This window comes from Euprymna scolopes, chromosome 11 (assembly GCF_053919585.1).
Source record: "Euprymna scolopes isolate OS-2025 chromosome 11, ASM5391958v1, whole genome shotgun sequence".
NCBI classification, from domain to species: domain Eukaryota; kingdom Metazoa; phylum Mollusca; class Cephalopoda; order Sepiida; family Sepiolidae; genus Euprymna; species Euprymna scolopes.
The window spans coordinates 5,375,452-5,399,128 of NC_136492.1; the positions used below are offsets into that span (position 1 = coordinate 5,375,452).

Consider the following 23,677-nt stretch of genomic DNA (forward strand, 5'->3'; position numbering starts at 1 on the left):
ATGAATTTGAGGGAAAGTGGGATAAATAAAGACCTGGCCATGGATAGGTTAGTTTAGAAGTCAATTTCTGGAAGCCGTCCAACACATGCCAGCATGACACTAAAAAAAAACATGATGAAAGACTATTTTCCGACTGTTCTTACCTATTATTTCCCATTTCCAGTAATGAACTCTTCCAGATCGAAATCACTGTTTGATTTAAATTATTTATATACGATGATGTTAAAGTATTTGGGTTTTTCAAACATGATCTGTCAAGGAGTTTGTTTTAAAACCACTTTTTAATTGTTGTTTTATACCAAATATACATTGGGGGTAAAACCGCAGTTTAATGGCCTAAACATAATACGACGAAAAATTGTGTACACACAATAAAATATTGTTCTATTGTTTGTTTTTTGTTAAATATTAGTAAATGAGGAATCAATTTGAGTTAAAATGTATTTAGTATTACACATGTACTCTTAAGAAAGTACTTGAAATATTCAATAGAAAAGACAATGAAGTCTTCATACAAACGGAAGTTAGCGATTTTTCTCAGTATTGCTTAGAGTAGTTTTTATATACATAAAGAAAATTTTTAAACGATTTTAAGCAATTAATGTTAAATCGTTAACATTACAAGGCTAATTTCGCAAGTTTAAACTGCTCTGGGTTTTTTTTTGTTTCTTTTTTGTCAAGATGGAGACATGAGACAGATTCTTTTTGCTTATTCATAAAATTTAATTTTCTTAGTTAAAAATAAAACTACTTGATCAATTCACATGATTTTTGGAATATGAGATCTTCGTTCTGTGACTGGTACATACATCATAAAGATTTTTCTGTATTTTTTTTTTTGTTTTAAACTGTGGACTTTCACTTTTTTGTTAAATATTAGTAAATGAGAAACCATTTCAAGTTAAAATCTATTTAGTAGTATGCATGTAATCTTAAGAAAAACTCGTAAGTACTTGATGTCTTTCTGGAAAGAATTCTGACTAGAAAAATATCGGGGAAACCAATGCCAACAATATAATCTTTAGATTCATACAATGACAATGATGATGGTTCATGTATGTACTAATGCAGACCTCCTCGATAATATAATATCTAAATCTCAAATAAGGTCCCCTCGACATAGCTATGCACGGGCCCATACCCAGAAACGTCTCCCTTCTCTAAGCGATACTGCCTCAGTAAAGATAAATTGCTAACTTCCGTTTGTATGAAGACTTCATTGTTTTATTTCTATCGATTATCTCAGGATATGTATACATTTCAAACATGTTTTTTTAAGATTACAAGCGCAATACTAAATAGATTTTAACTCAGAATGTTTCCTCAATTATTGCCTTATGTACAAGCCACTAAACTGTGAGTTTTACTGAAAAATGTCTAATCTCATTTTTATAAAATATAGCTACGTCTACGACAGATAAAGTTAATAGTGAATCAAGCAAAGATAAGTGCAGACACAAATGAAGATGCTTTGTGATTTACATGGTTTAACTTGTTTATCAAAATTCACAATTCCTAGTATTAAAAAAAAAATAGATAAAAGTGATAATAAATTCCTCCAATATTTTCAGATGCAACAACCCTTTTCAAGAGGTAGAAAATATATGTTCACTGTTTATGCTGTCAGTGGACATATATTTTCTACCTCTTGAAAATGGATGTTGCATCCGAAAATATTTGAGGAATTTACCATCTACAGTCAGGTAAAATAAATGAACATTTATTTAAACTATTCAATTATATTTATTTATCTATTTACAATGACTGAATAACCTTTTATCCGATAAACAATGCTCCAAGCAAACTACAACATATTTCTTTGATAAAAGCGGCTTTTTTTTTAAATCAGAAATAATATGGAATGTCTTTCACTAATGTTCAAACTTTTTTTTATTAACACAGAATTTTTGTTTATTTTGCTCTGGTATATTTTTGCCTTTAATTAAAAAAAAAATCAGGCTTTTTGTTTTTTTCATTTTATTTTTCATTTTTTGGCTTTGCTTAGATAAGTGAAGGAAAGAGTGCAGGTATGTGATAAACTTTACCCATAAATTAATCAACACACGTTTTCATAACACCAAAAATAATATTTAAAAAAAAAAAAAAAAAAAAAAAAAATTTCTCTCTACTTTTATTCTTTTTTTTTTCCTTTTTTTTCTTTTTCTTTTTTTGTCTTTTTTTTTTTCTTTTTCCTTGAATGCTTTATTTTTTTTTCCTTTTTTCTTTTTGGTTTCTTTTTCTTTTTTACCTTATTCTTTTATTTTCCTTTATTTTTCCTTTCCTTTTTTCTTTTCATTTTATTTCTTTTTCTCTTTTATATTTGTCTTTCTTTTTTATTTTGTTTTTTTTTTCATTTCCCGTTTTTCTTATATTTTTCATTTTTTTTCTTTCTTTTTCTTATTATTCCTTTTTCTTTAACCTTATTTTATTTTCCCTTAATTTTTTTTTTTAATCTTTTTATCTTTGCTTAAAATTATTCATTCATTTTTGTTTTTTCTCTTTTTTTTCCTCTTTGCTCTCTGAATTAACATCACAACTTTTAAATAGTTTTTACCATTAATTAGAAATTGGAACCATTGGCAAATCCATTGCTTTAACACTTTGCAAACTATGGCAGCACTCTGCATAGCAACAATAATGATGGAGGCAGCACTCTTTCCTTGTCAGGCCATTATTACTGCATGCTAACATTTCTTTCTCATCTCTGTTTTCGTAATATTTCATTGCTTTTTTTATGCTTTTTATAAATATAAACAACTTTAACATCTTTTGTCTTTTGCTTATTAAACTAAAATGATTTTGTTTAAATTTTTTTATTATATTTGTCAGATATTACATATATAAAACATTGTTTAATTTCTTTTTATTATTATTTATTGGCAGATATTACATATATAAAAAAGGATTATAATTGTCATATATTTTTGTATAGAAAAATTATTATAAATGAAATTTACAAAAAAATTATAATTATCATATATTCTTTGTATAGAAAAATTATTATAAATGAAATTTATAAAAAAAATTATTATAATTATGATATATTCTTTGTATAGAAAAATTATTATAAATGAAATTTATAAAAAAAATTATTATTATTATGATATATTCTTTGTATAGAAAAATTATTATAAATGAAATTTATAAAAAAATTATAATTATGATATATTCTTTGTATAGAAAAATTATTATAAATGAAATTTATAAAAAAATTATGATAATTATCAGATATTCTTTGTATAGAAAAATTATTATAAATGAAATTTATAAAAAAATTTATTATTATGATATATTCTTTGTATAGAAAAATTATTATAAATGAAATTTATAAAAAAATTATAATTATGATATATTCTTTGTATAGAAAAATTATTATAAATGAAATTTATAAAAAAATTATGATAATTATCATATATTCTTTGTATAGAAAAATTATTATAAATTTGGTCACAAAAAAGTATCGATACTTTTTTTGTGACCAAGAGCGGAGGTCCGCTTGAAATATAAAAAATAACAATAAAAATATTAAATACAAAAAGTAACATCATTTTTCATGCTTCAAAAAAACCTTCATAACCTTTAAATCAATATCCTAGAAGCATACGTGAACTTTTAACATTATATATAATTATTATATTTGTCAGATATTAAATATATAAAAAAAATTATTATAATTGACAGATATTCTTTGTATATTCTTATTATATTTGTTAGATATTACATATATAAAAAATTATTATAATTGTAAAATATTCTTCGTATATAAAAATTATTATAAATTTTATCTATAAAAAAATTATTATTATATATTCCGGATATAAAAAGTATAATTGTCATACATTCTATATATAAATAATTCTAATTATATTATATATATTTTATGTATAAAAAAATTAAAATTGTTACATTAAACTAATATGATTTTTTAAAAATATTTTTATTATAAGTTTCATATATTTCACATGTATAAAAAATATTATGATTGTCATATATTCGATATATTAAAAAATTAATATAATTGTTGCATATTTCATATTTAAGAAATTTATAATAATTGTCATACATTTTATATAAAATATAAATGTCATATATTTCATGTGTCAAAAAATTATAATTATATAATCCTTATAAAAACATTTCCTCAGCGTTTCTAAAATTAATTATCCAAAAAAATATTTAACATTATAAAAAGTTATCGTATGAGATTTTAAAAGTTGGACCTAAATAAAATTTGATTTTGGCTAGCCAATTTTTATTTGTTATTATTATACCAGATTATTGGCATGATAATATAGTACTTTGCTGTAGGATATTTAAAAAAAAATATATTGTCCTGCTCAGACAACTAGTGATATGCAAACATTTTTCAATAATGACCGAAAAATTAAAATCATCAGAAGGACCAATTAAAGTTTTTAACTAAAGTATATGAAAAGAGTTATCTCCCTTACAACTAAAATTTTATTTCTGTTTCTGTATAAGTTATAAAAATGTGTAAACAAGTAAAAATTAAAGTCTGAAATGATTTGAATGAATCCTGAAAAGCGCCAGATTATACAAATATTTGTATTCATCATCATAAGGTTTTTTGTGTGTTTTAACTTATTTTATAGCGTTTTTTTTTCATTAAAAAATAAAGGTTGTGTAAAGACTATTAGAACAAAATAGTAGTTTAATTTGAGCCAGAGTCGAACGTCAATGATGGCTCAAAGATCGAAAATTAAACAAAATACTAATATAAACACATCCAATAAATATCAACAATCATGTGAAAATGTAGTGTTCTACCAGTATTCTGTTTAATTTTCTTGACTATGGCTCACAAGAAATCATAGTTTTGTTTTTCGTTCCAAGATTATAATAATGATTTTAAAAATGATATTCTTAAAAAGATTAAAATAATATTAAAAAAATTTAATTATTATTTTTAAAAATAATTTAAAAAATTTTAATATTTGATAAAAAGATTAAAATAATATTTTTAAAAATTAATAAAATAGTATTTAAAAAAATAACAATTTTTGAAAAAGATTAAAATAATATTTAAAAAATAAAAAATGTTACAAAAATAAAAATAATATTAAATAAAATAAAATATTTTAAAACAGTTAAAATAATATTTTTAAAATAATTAAAAAGTTAAAATATTATTAAAAAAAAGAAGATGAAAACAATATTACCATGAATAAAAATAATAAAGAACTAACACTATTTAAATAAGATTGAATATTTAAAATTAAAAATATTTAAAAAATTAAAATGATATTTAAAAAAAAATATTTAAATAAGATTGAAATAATATTTAAAATTAAAAATATTAAAAAAATAAAAATAATATTTAAAAAAAAATATTTTAAAAAGATTGAAATAATAAAGAAATAAAATGTTTTAAAAAGGTTACAATAATTAAAAAATTAAATAAGGTTTAAATAATATTTAAAAAAAGATTAAAATAATATTAAAAATAATATTTTGAAAAGATTAAGATAATATAAGAGATAAAAATGAGATTAAAAAAAAGTTTTTTTTTAATATTAAAAAAAAAGTTTTTTTTTAAATATTAAAAAAAAAAATTTTTTTTAATATTTAAAAAAAAAGCGTTAATTTAATTCTGCATCACTTGTTTTAATGATATTCTTAAAAAGATTAAAATATATTTAAAAAATAAAAAATGTTACAAAAATAAAAATAATATTAAATAAAATAAAATATTTTAAAGCATCACTTGTTTTATCTTATTTTAAATTTCTTTTTAATATTTTGGTATTTGTACAGTACAATCATAATAATTAATAATACTAAAAATATTCTTTTTTAAATTAAAATAATATTTAAAAAATAAAAATATTTTAAAAAGATTGAAATAATAATAAAAAAAATAAAATGCTTAAAAAAGGTTATAATAATTAAAAAATTAAATGACATATAGTATCTATATCACTTGCTACTTTCTTAATAGTAATACTACTAATTGATGATAATAACAATAATTATAGTAATACTTAAGATTAAAAATAGTAATAATGGTAATTCTTATAATAATTATTATTAATAATAGGAATACTAATTCTAATAATAGTAATAATAATAATAATTATACTAATACTAGTAATAATTGTAATAATAGTAGTAGTACTAGCAATTAATGATAAAATAATAATACTTATAGTAATACTAATAAGTAATAATAGTAGTAATAATAATATTTGATAATGATAGTAATAATAATTATAGTAATACTAATAAAAAATAAGGGTACTCCTGCAGTATTTTACCCACCGATTTCACGATCTTAGCCGAGCGTTGATCGACATCCGTCGGAAAACGCCGGAACATGGCGAGCGGTACGATACTCTATCAGCCAATCAGGGCGCTTCAAACGAACGCGCAGCAGACGAATAATTTTCATTGGAATTACACACATAGCGTTTCATTTCAGTTATTTTATTGTTCAAAGTAAAAATACACAGCCTTTCATTTCACCTATTTAATTTAGCGATAAAAAAAAAAAAACGGGAGTTGTTGGAAACATATTTATGCGAATTTATGTGGAGACAAAAATTTGGACACAACCCTTTTGTCTCCATAATAAATCAAATCGCGGAAGGCTACCCGGTTGGGAAGGAGCTTCTTTCCACATCCTCTGAAAACCCTTTGCTCCCTACTTTGCCTCTACAGTCAGTAGAAAATCTTCCAGTCGGAACTAAAGATAAACAGTAATTGTTGTCCCCCCCCCCTACAAACATTACTGAAAAAAAAACAAAAAAACATTGTTGTTACTGTTTAATAACGTTTTGTTAAAAACAAACAAAAAAAAAAACATTGAAGTGTTTATTACTGTTGCTTACCCCCCCCCCCCCAAAAAAAAATAAAAAGCTATCGGAAAACAAAATGAACCAAAAAAAAAAAATATTCAACAAAATAAATTTATTTTACTTTAAAAAAACTTACGGTAAGTGTTTGTGATTTATTTTATCCAAATTTTTTGTATTAATTTTATCCATTTTGTTGTGTGTGTGTGTAATATCTTTTCCTTGTAATGTTGTTGCTATTCACATACTTTTAGCGTTCTTGCACCGTAGCTCCGAATTCTCGGCTTTCGTCGGCGTTAACGCCGAAAGCGTTCGTCAACGCTCGGCTAAGATCGTGAAATCGGTGGGTAAAATACTGCAGGAGTACCAAAATAAGTATTAATGATAGTAATTCTAGTAATACTAATATTTAATAATTTATTGTAATCTTAATAATAGTAGCAGTAGTAGTAATAATATTTGATAATGATAGTAATAAAAAATAAGTATTAATGATAGTAATTCTTGTAATACTAATAATTAATAATTTATCGTAATAATAATAATTATTCTAGTAAAACTAATACTTAATAATAATAGTAATACTAATAATTAATACTATTAATTAATAATAATAAAATATCACCTTAATACCACATGCTTTGTAAACTATGTAAAATAAATACCAGTATGAATAATAAATGTCTAAAAAATTTTCCCGCAGATCGTTATCAGCTTGTTTGTGGCGGTTATTCTTGATAACCTGGAGTTGGATGAAGATATAAAAAAACTCAAACAGGTTAGTTTGCAAATTAAGATATTTTTATGTTCTGTCCTTTCTGAATTTATATCGTTTTTTTTGTTTTTTTTAAATGTTCTATATATATATAAAAGCGAAAATGTATGTGTGTTCGCTTTTTCTGTATGTCAACAAAAGGCTTTTTTCAGAGAAGCGGTCAGTCGGTTCACAACTTTTTAAAACTTTTTATATCACATGTAAATCGTAATATCTCACAGTTAACAACGAAGCTCGCCTGTCTATTTAATTTGCTCGATTTCGGGAAGATAAATATTCAACATTTGTCGCTTGCCTCATGTGGGTTAGTCTTTTTCCTATAACATCTTGCGAAAATAAAAATTAAAAAAAGCGTTCCGTAGTAAATGAAATACTATCCTGCAGTCAAACTTGACCTCATTAACTCATTAAAACGTGCACCTGCCAAATCCAAGTAATTAAATAAATTCAAACATGTTTCCGTTAGCATCTCGCGGTGGGGCAATGGTTAATGTTGCACTTTTTTTTTTCACACTTTGATTTACAACTTTGCCTCAATGGTTCAGGTTTGATCCTCATACTTACTGTTTTTTTAAACCCCTCACCCCTCACCCCCACCCCCGGAGTTTCCACACACACCTCCAAACACCCGGGTACCCCTTGCTAGTATGAAATAAAACCCAATTTACAAATCTAATCCTTTTAAGCCACAGGTGAGCATAATATAACAGAAAAAGAATCATTAAAAAACCAAAAACGATATTAATTTTTTTAACACATTTTTTTATTTACCTGAAATGAACAACCTTTTGATCATTTAAGATTCTTGTCAAGTTTTTTTTTTTTTAGTGTTAATCATTTTTCCATCAGAAAAAATATAAAAATCTTAAGAATAAAAGTCTATCATGGTATTGATCGCAGATTGTCTTTTTTCATGCTGCACCTGTAGTAATCATTAGTAATGGAAATTTGGTAGATTGAATTACGTAAGGGGGCGGTTCATCAAGAATTTGTTTGTATTAGACTTGAAGACAACCAAGTTGTAGTCAGCTGAAAAGCAGGCAAATGGAAGAGAGTTCCACAGGCGTGCAGTTCTAAGAAAGAAGCTTTGTTTTTATTTTTTATTCTTTGTTTTATTTTTTTGTTTTATAGCACAAGGCTCGTGAGCAAATTGCTGAAATACAACAAAAACTGCCACTTCGTCTACGTATCTTCACAAAGTTCCCGTAAGTAAATAAATCTATATATTAATACTGTAGTACCTTTTAATGTATGTATGTGTGTCACGGTTTCCAGATTATATATTATTTGAGCAGGAGATCCTATTTATTAAAATGGATGATAGCAGGTGATTACATACTACGAACATTAAATTAGTATACCGTATATTTCAGCGCATGATGACTCTTAAAGTTAAAAAATCATCTTTAAAAACGAATATTTCATAAGATACCGGGGTGTTGCAATCTCTAGCCTAGGCTGAACAAACATGGTTTCGTGATTTAGCAATCGTCTCATACAACCGATATATGATAAATTTATTAAAATTTGCTCCAATTTTGTACCTCGTCTTATCTGACGGTCACTTTATATTCAGAAATATACGGTATAGATATGCTAATTTAATGTTTGTAGTATGTTATCACCTTTTCTCATTTTTGATAAACTAAAATATACCTTCTTGGTCTTCTGGCTAGGATCCAAGAGTAGTATCTGTTTTGTCTAATAATGATATTGTGGGGGTTTCCGTTCCCGTCAAACTCCATACAATGGAAATATGTCACAAATTTCTATAAGGATATTGGAGATAAACCGTAATAATTAGATACATTCTGACACTACGTTAACCAGATTACTTAGATAAATACTTTACAGTTTTAACAAAAGGGCTACAATAATATCGCGGGGTCTCCATTCACACTGAACGTCCACAGAATGCCCAGCAACAATAATTTACATATGAAAGATGCCGCTGTGGAATTTTCACAGGTCCCACTAGTAATTATTATTATTATTATTACTACTACTACTACTACTCCAAACAAAGATATGGAAAGAATGTTTTGCATAAATAGTTTTATTAATTACAAATTAATTTTATGCAAAATAGGCATGTTCCAGGCAGGTTATGATGGCGGTCAAAACAGGAAATTGTCCGCAGAAGTTTATATGCATGAAAACCTATTTTGCTTGTTATGGTTTTGAACGTGTTTTCTGTGAATTTATTTCACACATTATGATTGAGATCCTGGAAATTGTAATCACTGGATGTGCAATGATAAAAAGTCTCTCGATTTGGAGCTGTGTATCTTCATCTCAAAATGTAATAGTTGAACCCTCCTGACTTCTCAATCCAAGAATAATAACTTTTTTTCTTAGGTTGATCTCAGCACTTATTGTATGTCGTTAAAACGGTACTGAGTTGAACACAACTTGTTTGTGTCAAGTTGAGTTCACAGATGTCGAATGGTCACAGCTGATTATCAAAGCCATTGACTTCCCTTGATAACATGTACACCTGCATGCAGCAAGGGGTTACGAGGCAGGTCAGTGCACTTTGAATGCAAGGCAGTTTACAGGAATTAAAGCCCTACACATACACCTTAAAATAAATAGGGACACATATGCAGTTTTCGAGACAGTCCACAGCTCGAGTTCAACTCAGTATTAACCACATTATTGACGCACAACTTTCTGAACATTCTATTTTTTTCTCTTTAGCCCTGCTACACACTGATTAACGTAACTATTTCAACTGTGCCCTCTCTTCAACTTGTGATCCCGATTGACCAGTTAGAAACCTAATATTAGCACGTCTCTTCTAATAGACTGACCACTTGCGGCAATATCTTGAAGACCCTGCTTCTTGTTCAATCTCTAAAGTTAAACAACATTTAACCTGGTCAATACATAGCCAAATATCAATAAAAAAAAAAGCTAAAAACCGGCTAAGTGGCCGATTATATTATCATCATCATCATCATCATCATGTTATTAAGATTATATCTGTATTTTAGCACCAATATTTTTTCATTCACTTTTCTTATAGTTGATGTGACCCAAAGACTCCCTTTTTATTAAATCCTACATCAAGATATAGGAGAGGACATCACTCCATTCCCAAGATTACTCTATTTGCCCTTGATCCTTCCTTTATAATGCTGTGTTTAGCAAGAGAGCTTCAAGTACTAAAGTCTTTGGTATGACTCTACTGAAGATTGAACCCTTGTCACCTGGTTCATTATGCCATAATCAGGATTATGCTTAGAATATGAGTCTTTTATCGTAATGATGCACTTCTTCAACAATTACAGATTGGAACAAGAAAATTGTCGCGGTAGAAAAGACAACATATTCCATTTTCGTTTGATGAAAACCAGACCGTCTACTAGTTGTGTACAAATCCCAAGGACAATAGGAGACTTCTATCATGTGTGAAAGCAAGCAAGATCGGAGATGCACCGTTCTACAACTCGTGCTCTCTACCAACCCAAGTTATGACAACAGGGCCATTGCCAGCACACTCAAAATGCAAATCCGAATGGTTCAATGCTTGAGGGCATGTCTAAGGTGATGAAAACAAAGTTTCCGACCAGTGTTATGGTCTTTAGTGTGGTTTCAACTGAGGGCCATATTATGCCACCTCACATCTTCAAAGTCAGCTTCGTTTGGTCATACATCGAGAACATCACAAACATGCCCTCCCACAACACCAAAGCCACCCTGATCACTACCATTCACTGAGTATTCGCCGAGCTCTCGCTGGCGCTTGTAGAAAAGGCATGCTCCCAGTTCTAGACCCGTATCGAGGCGATGACTAAGGCTGAAGGCAGCTACATTGAATAGATGTCAAAGTTTCCGATCAGTGTTATGGTCTTTAGTGTGGTTTCAAGTGAGGGCCATATTATGCCACCTCACATCTTCGAAGTTGGCTTTGAAGTCAACACCAAGGTGTACTAGGATGTGTGGTGATCCTCTAGCGCAATCAGGTGGGCACTAGCAGACTCTGGATGTAACAACAGGACTCTGTGCTGGCCAATAAAACCAAAGAAACCCAGGTTTAGCTTCAGAAGGAGTGCTATGACTTTGTACCCCTCTATCACTGCCCCCCCCCCGACCTGAACCTGCTGGACTACTTCGTTTGGTCATACATCGAGAACATCACCAACATGACCTCCCACAACACCAAAGCCAGCCTGATTGCTGCCATTCACTGAGTATTCGCCAAGCTCTCGCTGGCGCTTGTAGAAAAGGCATGCTCCCAGTTCTAGACCCGTATCGAGGCGGTGATTGAGGCTGAAGGCAGCTACATTGAATAGATTTCAGCTCTACTACATAATCAAGTTTCCTGAATTGATTTTTTCAATAAAGGTTTTTAAATTAAGCCGTAGTGTTATTTTCTTTAGGGTGACAATTTTATCGTTCCACCCGGTACTTGTGATAACGATTATGAATTTTATTTTGTTTTTATTTTATCGTTCCACCCGGTACTTGTGATAACGATTATGAATTTTATTTTGTTTTTATTTTATCGTTCCACCCGGTACTTGTGATAACGATTATGAATTTTATTTTGTTTTTATTTTATCGTTCCACCCGGTACTTGTGATAACGATTATGAATTTTATTTTGTTTTTATTTTATCGTTCCACCCGGTACTTGTGATAACGATTATGAATTTTATTTTGTTTTTATTTTATCGTTCCACCCGGTACTTGTGATAACGATTATGAATTTTATTTTGTTTTTATTTTATCGTTCCACCCGGTACTTGTGATAACGATTATGAATTTTATTTTGTTTTTATTTTATCGTTCCACCCGGTACTTGTGATAACGATTATGAATTTTATTTTGTTTTTATTTTATCGTTCCACCCGGTACTTGTGATAACGATTATGAATTTTATTTTGTTTTTATTTTATCGTTCCACCCGGTACTTGTGATAACGATTATGAATTTTATTTTGTTTTTATTTTATCGTTCCACCCGGTACTTGTGATAACGATTATGAATTTTATTTTGTTTTTATTTTATCGTTCCACCCGGTACTTGTGATAACGATTATGAATTTTATTTTGTTTTTATTTTATCGTTCCACCCGGTACTTGTGATAACGATTATGAATTTTATTTTGTTTTTATTTTATCGTTCCACCCGGTACTTGTGATAACGATTATGAATTTTATTTTGTTTTTATTTTAGGGGCCATCCGCAGATGGTGCGATTATACCGTATTCCTGGGGACTTCAACATGGCTGATGTCCGAGAAAGCTTTATGCGGCAATTTGTCAATGAAGAACATGCAGGCGGCCTGGAGAATTTGGTTGTCGACACAAATTCAGACGACATGAACATATTTATGAAATCGTCTCCGATGAGATTGATTAAATCAATGTCTCATTCTGCACGTGGAGCTGGAATGATTGAGAAAAAGGCCGGAATACATTCTATTATGAGGTAACAACTTTTTTTCTTTTTTACGATAGCATTTCTATGGTGAAAGGAGTTTTGTTTGAAGGCTATATCAATACGGTTTGTAGGAAACACGGTAGACACGAGTTAGTATATAAAAGAATAATGACAATATTAGAAGGAATTTTCGATAATTTTCAATTATATTTATTTGCCAACATAATTTGTCATACAAGATGGTAGGTACTGATCCCCCTAATTTTCGAGAGTAGTATCTCTTCTTCGGGGGGAAAATAAAAAAAATGTGTAAATAAATAAAACTAACAAAGGAAAGCTTCACCAAACGATTGTACAAACACAACTCCTTTCACACTAGGCACAATGCTTCAAGCAAACTAAATCCTTCTCAACTTTTCTATTGTTTTCATCAGCAATGATTTCTATACAAAAAAATTTGTAAAAACAAAAATGTAATATGGCTGAATTAAATGCAGATCAAAGGAAATAAACTTTTTTTTTTTTTACTTGGGAGTCACCAATTATCAAGGCCTGAAGGTTACTCGAGGATAAGGGTTAATGAATATATGGTAGTAGTATAGTAATCGTTAATGATGTAAATTGAGTAGAATTTGATTATTTATGGGGACAGCTCAGCAAGAACTTGTTTACATTAGACTTGAAAGCTACCATATTGTAGTTGGCCAGGAAGCAGGCCAATGGAACAGTTCCACACATGAACAGTTTGAGGAATTAAACTTTGTTCATAGAATCTTCCTGTACAATTTCTACAAAAGAGATAGGAAAAGATGTTCTATAAAGTTAGGGACATGTCCTTGCCATTGGATTCAATCGATTCTTTAAGACAAGGTATTCCTTGAAAATTTAGAGAATACTAGCATTTCAGCCTGGTGTTGCCCGGGGGTTTGGAGGTGTATGTTGAGCCAAAAAAACAGTCATTTTTTTTAACTTTGACCCCTATTATGACCCCTTAAAATTTATTGTTTTGGGCTCAAATCAAGTTATTAAGTTGAACTTTGACCCCTTAACAGCCAAATTTTTGGTCGAAAACCGATCACAAAGATTTTCCCAAATCTCAGTATCCTGTATATCAAATTTCGAGTATGTAGACTTAAAATTGACAGAGTTATTGCGTAGGGAAATGTACACAGACACACACACAAACACGTTCACTTTTATAGATATAATAGATAACACCGCAGCACCGTCTTGGTTCGACATATTATGATGGTAAATAAATAATTTATAATTGAAAATTATAGAAATTTTCTAATATTGTCATTCTTTTTACCTAAATATTAATGTGGTATAAAGTTCCCGAATCTTTTGGGTGTACCTCATTTTCAAGAGGAAGAAAAAGAAATATGTACAATCACTTGGATGAATGGTGCTTCTTCTCTTGCGTTATCATAGTTTTCAAACACAACTCTTTACATGAAAATATTTATTAAAAATAAAATAAGGTGCTTGTTAAGATAAAATTAATTTTTGACGTTTCTGAATTTTTTTTTTTGAGATGAGGATTGGTTATTCATATTATTTGGATTCTTTGCACTACTGTTCTCATCTTGAGTGATTTTCACATTTTGGTCGATGTAACCTCCGACCTTCTTCAGGTGTATCTTATCAAACTTAGGAATGTTTCTGTTGAATTCTGGAATTTGGACGGAATTTCGAGCTAAACTTGTGGTGCAGTGGTTAGAGTAGTTGGAAAAATCAATTGTCAAAGTGATATTATCCTGAAGGTTAAAGGTTCAATCCTCAGTGTGAGCGACCAAAAAATATAATTGTAAATTACTTAAGGCCTCTATCAAGTTATGGTTGACGGAACAAGTGCGCACTAACCACCCGTGAAGTAAATAAAGGGTTCCGCTCAAACATCCGTCAAAATTCCCGAGTTTGACAGGATACACCTGAAGAAGGTCGGAGGTTACATTGACCAAAACGTTGTGAAAATGGCACTCAAAATGAGAACAGTAGTCTGATGAACACAAATAATACAAATTGATTTTTTAATGATGGCCAGGTAATACAGTATTTCATAATATTTTCGGTACATCCAGTATTTCATAATATTTTCGGTACTTCCAGTATTTCATAATATTTTTGTACATCCAATATTTCATAATATTTATGGTACATCCAATATTTCATAATATTTTTGGTACATCCAGTATTTCATAATATTTTTGGTACATCCAGTATTTCAAAATATTTTTGGTACATCCAGTATTTAATAATATTTTTTGTACATCCAATACTTCATAATATTTTTGGTACATCCAGTATTTCATAATATTTTTGGTACATCCAATACTTCATAATATTTTTTCTGCATCCACTATTTAATAATATTTTTGGTAATACAGTATTTCATAATATTTTTGGTACATCCAGTATTTCATAATATTTTTGGTATATCCAGTATTTCATAATATTTTTGGTCCATCCAGTATTTCATATTTTTGGTACATCCAGTATTTCATAATATTTTTGGTAGATCCAATATTTCATTATATTTTTGGTACATCCAGTATTTCATAATATTTTTGGTACATCCAATATTTCATTATATTTTTGGTACATCCAGTATTTCATAATATTTTTGGTACATCCAATATTTCATTATATTTTTGGTACATCCAGTATTTCATAATATTTTTGGTACATCCAATATTTCATAATATTTTTTGTGCATCCACTATTTAATAATATTTTTTGTAATACAGTATGTCATAATATTTTTGGTACATCCAGTATTTCATAATATTTTTGGTACATCCACTATTTAATAATATTTTTTGTAATACAGTATTTTATAATATTTTTGTACATCCTGTATTTCATAATATTTTTGTACATCCAGTATTTTATAATATTTTTGGTACATCCAGTATTTCATTATATTTTTGGTAGATCCAATATTTCATTATATTTTTGGTACATCCACTATTTAATAATATTTTTTGTAATACAGTATTTTATAATATTTTTGTACATCCAGTATTTCATAATATTTTTGTACATCCAGTATTTTATAATATTTTTTGTACATCCAGTATTTCATAATATTTTTGGTACATCCAGTATTTCATTATATTTTTGGTAGATCCAATATTTCATTATATTTTTGGTACATCCAGTATTTCATAATATTTTTGGTACATCCAGTATTTCATAATATTTTTGGTACATCCAGTATTTCATATTTTTGGTACATCCAGTATTTCATAATATTTTTCGTACATCCAGTATTTCATAATATTTTTGGTACATCCAATATTTCATTACACTTTTGGTACATCCAATATTTCATTACACTTTTGGTACATCCAGTATTTCATTATATTTTTGGTACATCCAATATTTCATTATATTTTTGGTACATCCAGTATTTCATTATATTTTTGGTAGATCCAATATTTCATAATATTTTTGGTACATCCAGTATTTCATAATATTTATTGTACATCCAGTATTTCATAATATTTTTGGTACATCCAGTATTTCATAATATTTTTGTACATCCAGTATTTCATAATATTTTTGGTACATCCAGTATTTAATAATATTTTTGGTACATCCAGTATTTAATAATATTTTTGGTACATCCAGTATTTCATAATATTTTTGGTACATCCAGTATTTCATAATATTTTTGGTACATCCAGTATTTCATAATATTTTTGTACATCCAGTATTTCATAATATTTTTGGTACATCCAGTATTTCATAATATTTTTGGTACATCCAGTATGTCATAATATTTTTTGTACATCCAGTATTTAATAATATTTTTGGTACATCCAGTATTTCATAATATTTTTTGTACATCCAGTATTTCATAATATTTTTGTACATCCAGTATTTCATAATATTTTTGGTACAAAAATATTTCATAATATTTTTGGTACATCCAGTATTTCATAATATTTTTGGTACATCCAGTATTTCATAATATTTTTGGTACATCCAGTATTTCATAATATTTTTGGTACATCCAGTATTTCATAATATTTCTGGTACATCCAGTATTTCATAATATTTTTGGTACATCCAGTATTTCATAATATTTTTGGTACATCCAGTATTTCATAATATTTTTGGTACATCCAGTATTTCATTATATTTTTTGTACATCCAGTATTTCATAATATTTTTGGTACATCCAGTATTTAATAATATTTTTTGTACATCCAGTATTTAATAATATTTTTTGTACATCCAGTATTTCATAATATTTTTTGTACATCCAGTATTTCATAATATTTTTGGTACATCCAGTATTTCATAATATTCTTTGTACATCCAGTATTTCATAATATTTTTGGTACATCCAGTATTTCATAATATTTTTTGTACATCCAATATTTCATAATATTTTTGGTACATCAAATATTTCATAATATTTTTGGTACATCCAGTATTTCATAATATTTTTTGTACATCAAATATTTCATAATATTTTTGGTACATCCAGTATTTCATAATATTTTTTGTACATCCAATATTTCATAATATTTTTGGTAATACAGTATTTCATAATATTTTTGGTAATACAGTATTTCATAATATATTTTGTACATCCACTATTTAATAATATTTTTGGTAATACAGTATTTCATAATATTTTTGGTAATACAGTATTTCATAATATTTTTTGTAATACATTATTTCATAATATTTTTTGTACATCCAGTATTTCATAATGTTTTTGATACTTCCAGTATTTCATAATGTTTCTGGTACATCCAGTATTTCATAATATTTTTGGTAATACAATATTTCATAATATTTTTGGTAATACAGTATTTCATAATATATTTTGTACATCCACTATTTAATAATATTTTTGGTAATACAGTATTTCATAATATTTTTGGTAATACAGTATTTCATAATATTTTTGGTAATACAGTATTTCATAATATTTTTGGTAATACAGTATTTCATAATATTTTTAGTAATACAGTATTTCATAATATTTTTGGTAATACAGTATTTCATAATATTTTTGGTAGATCCAATATTTCATAATATTTTTGGTACATCCAGTATTTCATAATATTTATTGTACATCCAGTATTTCATAATATTTTTGGTACATCCAGTATTTCATAATATTTTTGTACATCCAGTATTTCATAATATTTTTGGTACATCCAGTATTTAATAATATTTTTGGTACATCCAGTATTTAATAATATTTTTGGTACATCCAGTATTTCATAATATTTTTGGTACATCCAGTATTTCATAATATTTTTGGTACATCCAGTATTTCATAATATTTTTGTACATCCAGTATTTCATAATATTTTTGGTACATCCAGTATTTCATAATATTTTTGGTACATCCAGTATGTCATAATATTTTTTGTACATCCAGTATTTAATAATATTTTTGGTACATCCAGTATTTCATAATATTTTTTGTACATCCAGTATTTCATAATATTTTTGTACATCCAGTATTTCATAATATTTTTGGTACAAAAATATTTCATAATATTTTTGGTACATCCAGTATTTCATAATATTTTTGGTACATCCAGTATTTCATAATATTTTTGGTACATCCAGTATTTCATAATATTTTTGGTACATCCAGTATTTCATAATATTTCTGGTACATCCAGTATTTCATAATATTTTTGGTACATCCAGTATTTCATAATATTTTTGGTACATCCAGTATTTCATAATATTTTTGGTACATCCAGTATTTCATTATATTTTTTGTACATCCAGTATTTCATAATATTTTTGGTACATCCAGTATTTAATAATATTTTTTGTACATCCAGTATTTAATAATATTTTTTGTACATCCAGTATTTCATAATATTTTTTGTACATCCAGTATTTCATAATATTTTTGGTACATCCAGTATTTCATAATATTCTTTGTACATCCAGTATTTCATAATATTTTTGGTACATCCAGTATTTCATAATATTTTTTGTACATCCAATATTTCATAATATTTTTGGTACATCAAATATTTCATAATATTTTTGGTACATCCAGTATTTCATAATATTTTTTGTACATCAAATATTTCATAATATTTTTGGTACATCCAGTATTTCATAATATTTTTTGTACATCCAATATTTCATAATATTTTTGGTAATACAGTATTTCATAATATTTTTGGTAATACAGTATTTCATAATATATTTTGTACATCCACTATTTAATAATATTTTTGGTAATACAGTATTTCATAATATTTTTGGTAATACAGTATTTCATAATATTTTTTGTAATACATTATTTCATAATATTTTTTGTACATCCAGTATTTCATAATGTTTTTGATACTTCCAGTATTTCATAATGTTTCTGGTACATCCAGTATTTCATAATATTTTTGGTAATACAATATTTCATAATATTTTTGGTAATACAGTATTTCATAATATATTTTGTACATCCACTATTTAATAATATTTTTGGTAATACAGTATTTCATAATATTTTTGGTAATACAGTATTTCATAATATTTTTGGTAATACAGTATTTCATAATATTTTTGGTAATACAGTATTTCATAATATTTTTAGTAATACAGTATTTCATAATATTTTTGGTAATACAGTATTTCATAATATTTTTTGTACATCCAGTATTTCATAATGTTTTTGGTACATCCAGTATTTCATAATATTTTTGGTACATCCAGTATTTCATAATGTTTTTGGTAATACAGTATTTCATAATATTTTTGGTAATACAGTATTTCATAATATTTTTGTACATCCAGTATTTCATAATATTTTTTGTACATCAAATATTTCATAATATTTTTGGTACATCCAGTATTTCATAATATTTTTTGTACATCCAGTATTTCATAATATTTTTTGTACATCCAGTATTTCATAATATTTTTGGTACATCCAGTATTTCATAATATTTTTGGTACATCCAGTATTTCATAATATTTATTGTACATCCAGTATTTCATAATATTTTTGGTACATCCAGTATTTCATAATATTTTTGGTACATCCAGTATTTCATAATATTTTTGTACATCCAGTATTTCATAATATTTTTGGTACATCCAGTATTTAATAATATCTTTGGTACATCCAGTATTTAATAATATTTTTGGTACATCCAGTATTTCATAATATTTTTGGTACATCCAGTATTTCATAATATTTTTGGTACATCCAGTATTTCATAATATTTTTGTACATCCAGTATTTCATAATATTTTTGGTACATCCAGTATTTTATAATATTTTTGGTACATCCAGTATGTCATAATATTTTTGGTACATCCAGTATTTAATAATATTTTTGGTACATCCAGTATTTCATAATATTTTTTGTACATCCAGTATTTCATAATATTTTTGTACATCCAGTATTTCATAATATTTTTGGTACAAAAATATTTCATAATATTTTTGGTACATCCAGTATTTCATAATATTTTTGGTACATCCAGTATTTCATAATATTTTTGGTACATCCAGTATTTCATAATATTTTTGGTACATCCAGTATTTCATAATATTTCTGGTACATCCAGTATTTCATAATATTTTTGGTACATCCAGTATTTCATAATATTTTTTGTACATCCAGTATTTCATAATATTTTTGGTACATCCAGTATTTAATAATATTTTTTGTACATCCAGTATTTAATAATATTTTTTGTACATCCAGTATTTCATAATATTTTTTGTACATCCAGTATTTCATAATATTTTTAGTACATCCAGTATTTCATAATATTCTTTGTACATCCAGTATTTCATAATATTTTTGGTACATCCAGTATTTCATAATATTTTTTGTACATCCAATATTTCATAATATTTTTGGTACATCAAATATTTCATAATATTTTTGGTACATCCAGTATTTCATAATATTTTTTGTACATCCAGTATTTCATAATATTTTTGGTAATACAGTATTTCATAATATATTTTGTACATCCACTATTTAATAATATTTTTGGTAATACAGTATTTCATAATATTTTTGGTAATACAGTATTTCATAATATTTTTGGTAATACATTATTTCATAATATTTTTTGTACATCCAGTATTTCATAATGTTTTTGATACTTCCAGTATTTCATAATGTTTCTGGTACATCCAGTATTTCATAATATTTTTGGTAATACAATATTTCATAATATTTTTGGTAATACAGTATTTCATAATATATTTTGTACATCCACTATTTAATAATATTTTTGGTAATACAGTATTTCATAATATTTTTGGTAATACAGTATTTCATAATATTTTTGGTAATACAGTATTTCATAATATTTTTGGTAATACAGTATGTCATAATATTTTTGGTAATACAGTATTTCATAATATTTTTTGTACATCCAGTATTTCATAATGTTTTTGGTACATCCAGTATTTCATAATATTTTTGGTACATCCAGTATTTCATAATGTTTTTGGTAATACAGTATTTCATAATATTTTTGGTAATACAGTATTTCATAATATTTTTGGTAATACAGTATTTAATAATATTTTTGGTACATCCAGTATTTAATAATATTTTTGGTACATCCAGTATTTAATAATATTTTTGGTACATCCAGTATTTCATAATATTTTTGTACATCCAGTATTTCATAATATTTTTGGTACATCCAGTATTTTATAATATTTTTTGTACATCCAGTATTTCATAATATTTTTGTACATCCAGTATTTCATAATATTTTTGGTACATCAAATATTTCATAATATTTTTGGTACATCAAATATTTCATAATGTTTTTGGTACATCCAGTATTTAATAATATTTTTGGTACATCCAGTATTTCATAATATTTTTGTACATCCAGTATTTCATAATATTTTTGTACATCCAGTATTTAATAATATTTTTGGTACATCCAGTATTTCATAATATTTTTTGTACATCCAGTATTTCATAATATTTTTGTACATCCAGTATTTCATAATATTTTTGTACATCCAGTATTTCATAATATTTTCGGTACATCAAATATTTCATAATATTTTTTGTACATCCAGTATTTAATTATATTTTTGGTACATCCAATATTTCATAATATTTTTGGTACATCCAGTATTTCATAATGTTTTTGGTACTTCCAGTATTTCATAATGTTTTTGGTACATCCAGTATTTCATAATATTTTGGGTACATCCAATATTTCATAATATTTTTGATACATCCAATATTTCATAATATTTTTGGTACATCCAGTATTTCATAATATTTTTTGTACATCCAGTATTTCATAATATTTTTGGTACATCCAGTATTTCATAATATTTTTGGTACATGCAATATTTCATAATATTTTTGGTACATCCAATACTTCATAATATTTTTGGTACATCCAATACTTCATAATATTTTTGGTACATCCAATACTTCATAATATTTTTGGTACATCCAATATTTCATAATATTTTTGGTACATCCAATACTTCATAATATTTTTCGTACATCCAATATTTCATAATATTTTTGATACATCCAATATTTCATAATAGTTTTCGTACATCCAATATTTCATAATATTTTTGATACATCCAATATTTCATAATATTTTTGGTACATCCAATATTTCATAATATTTTTCGTACATCCAATATTTCATAATATTTTTCGTACATCCAATATTTCATAATATTTTTCGCACATCCAGTATTTAATATTTTCAACATGACAATAAACTATGTAATATGGTTTTTGCTTAAAGCAACATATTTCAAAAAAGCCATCTGCCAACTTGTTCTTAACAAGCACTCAAAGTAATAATGGATGCTTAATCAAATTATATTTTTATTATTTTATTTAATCAAAATAATTATTGACTTTTCTGGAATAACTTGTAAAATAAAATGTTCAACTTTGTGTTCCTTTAGTTTATTTATGCTATTGTATGTCACACATGGTTTTTTGGTTCTTGTCCAGAATTTACTCAATATTAAAAAGCAAAAGTTAAGAAAAATTTGTATGGTGGATGTATCCATGATGAAATGAAAGTATCATATTCCTAAAATCATGTAAATTGATGAAGTAGTTTTATTTTTATAAAGAAAATCAAATTTTATGAGTATATGAAAAGTGGCTGTTTTGCCAGCTGTTTTGAAAAAATATCTCCAGAAACAAAGGGAGATAATTCAACAATAATTCATACATATACCGTAATGCCTATGAATTCCCATTAATCACTTAAAATTGATTTTTCTTTATTTTTGTTTTTTAATATAGGGAATTCTGGACAAGGACCGATTATTTAAAAAATTTTTATTTCTTTTATTTTTTTTTTTAATCTTCAAAAAAGTTTTTTTTTTTTTTTCCTCTAAACACCTTTATTATTCTTAGGTTTATTCTACTCCGCTGATATTTTCATTTGCGAACTGTGATCCTTACATCTCTGAGTAACGACTTGGTAAAGATGTTCAAACCGTTTGCTGACCCCCCCCTTTTGTTTTTTTTAATATTCTTTGAATTCCCTAAATGTTTGTCTGAAATCAACTCTTGTTTATAACTCTCCAAAATCATTTTTTGTCACTATTGAAAATAGCATGCAAAAGGATTTCTTGAATTATTCGGATTACTAAGTGCTATCCTCACAATGTTTCAACCTTCTTCAGGTGTATATTTTGTCAAACTCCGAAAATCGTTCTGTAA

The 23,677-nt window shown here is 26.5% G+C and overlaps 1 protein-coding gene across 2 annotated transcripts in view; it reads left to right on the forward strand.

The window, feature by feature from the left end:
• The window catches only part of LOC145287748 (sodium leak channel NALCN-like), a 275,430-nt gene that overhangs the window by 143,185 nt on the left and 108,568 nt on the right, over window positions 1-23,677 (forward strand). For both annotated transcript variants that reach the window (XM_080135514.1, XM_080135515.1), the window contains exons 14-16: window positions 7,516-7,590; window positions 8,719-8,792; window positions 12,771-13,025. In XM_080135514.1, the coding sequence (XP_079991640.1) occupies window positions 7,516-7,590; window positions 8,719-8,792; window positions 12,771-13,025 (404 nt within the window). The remainder of the gene's footprint in view (window positions 1-7,515; window positions 7,591-8,718; window positions 8,793-12,770; window positions 13,026-23,677) is intronic.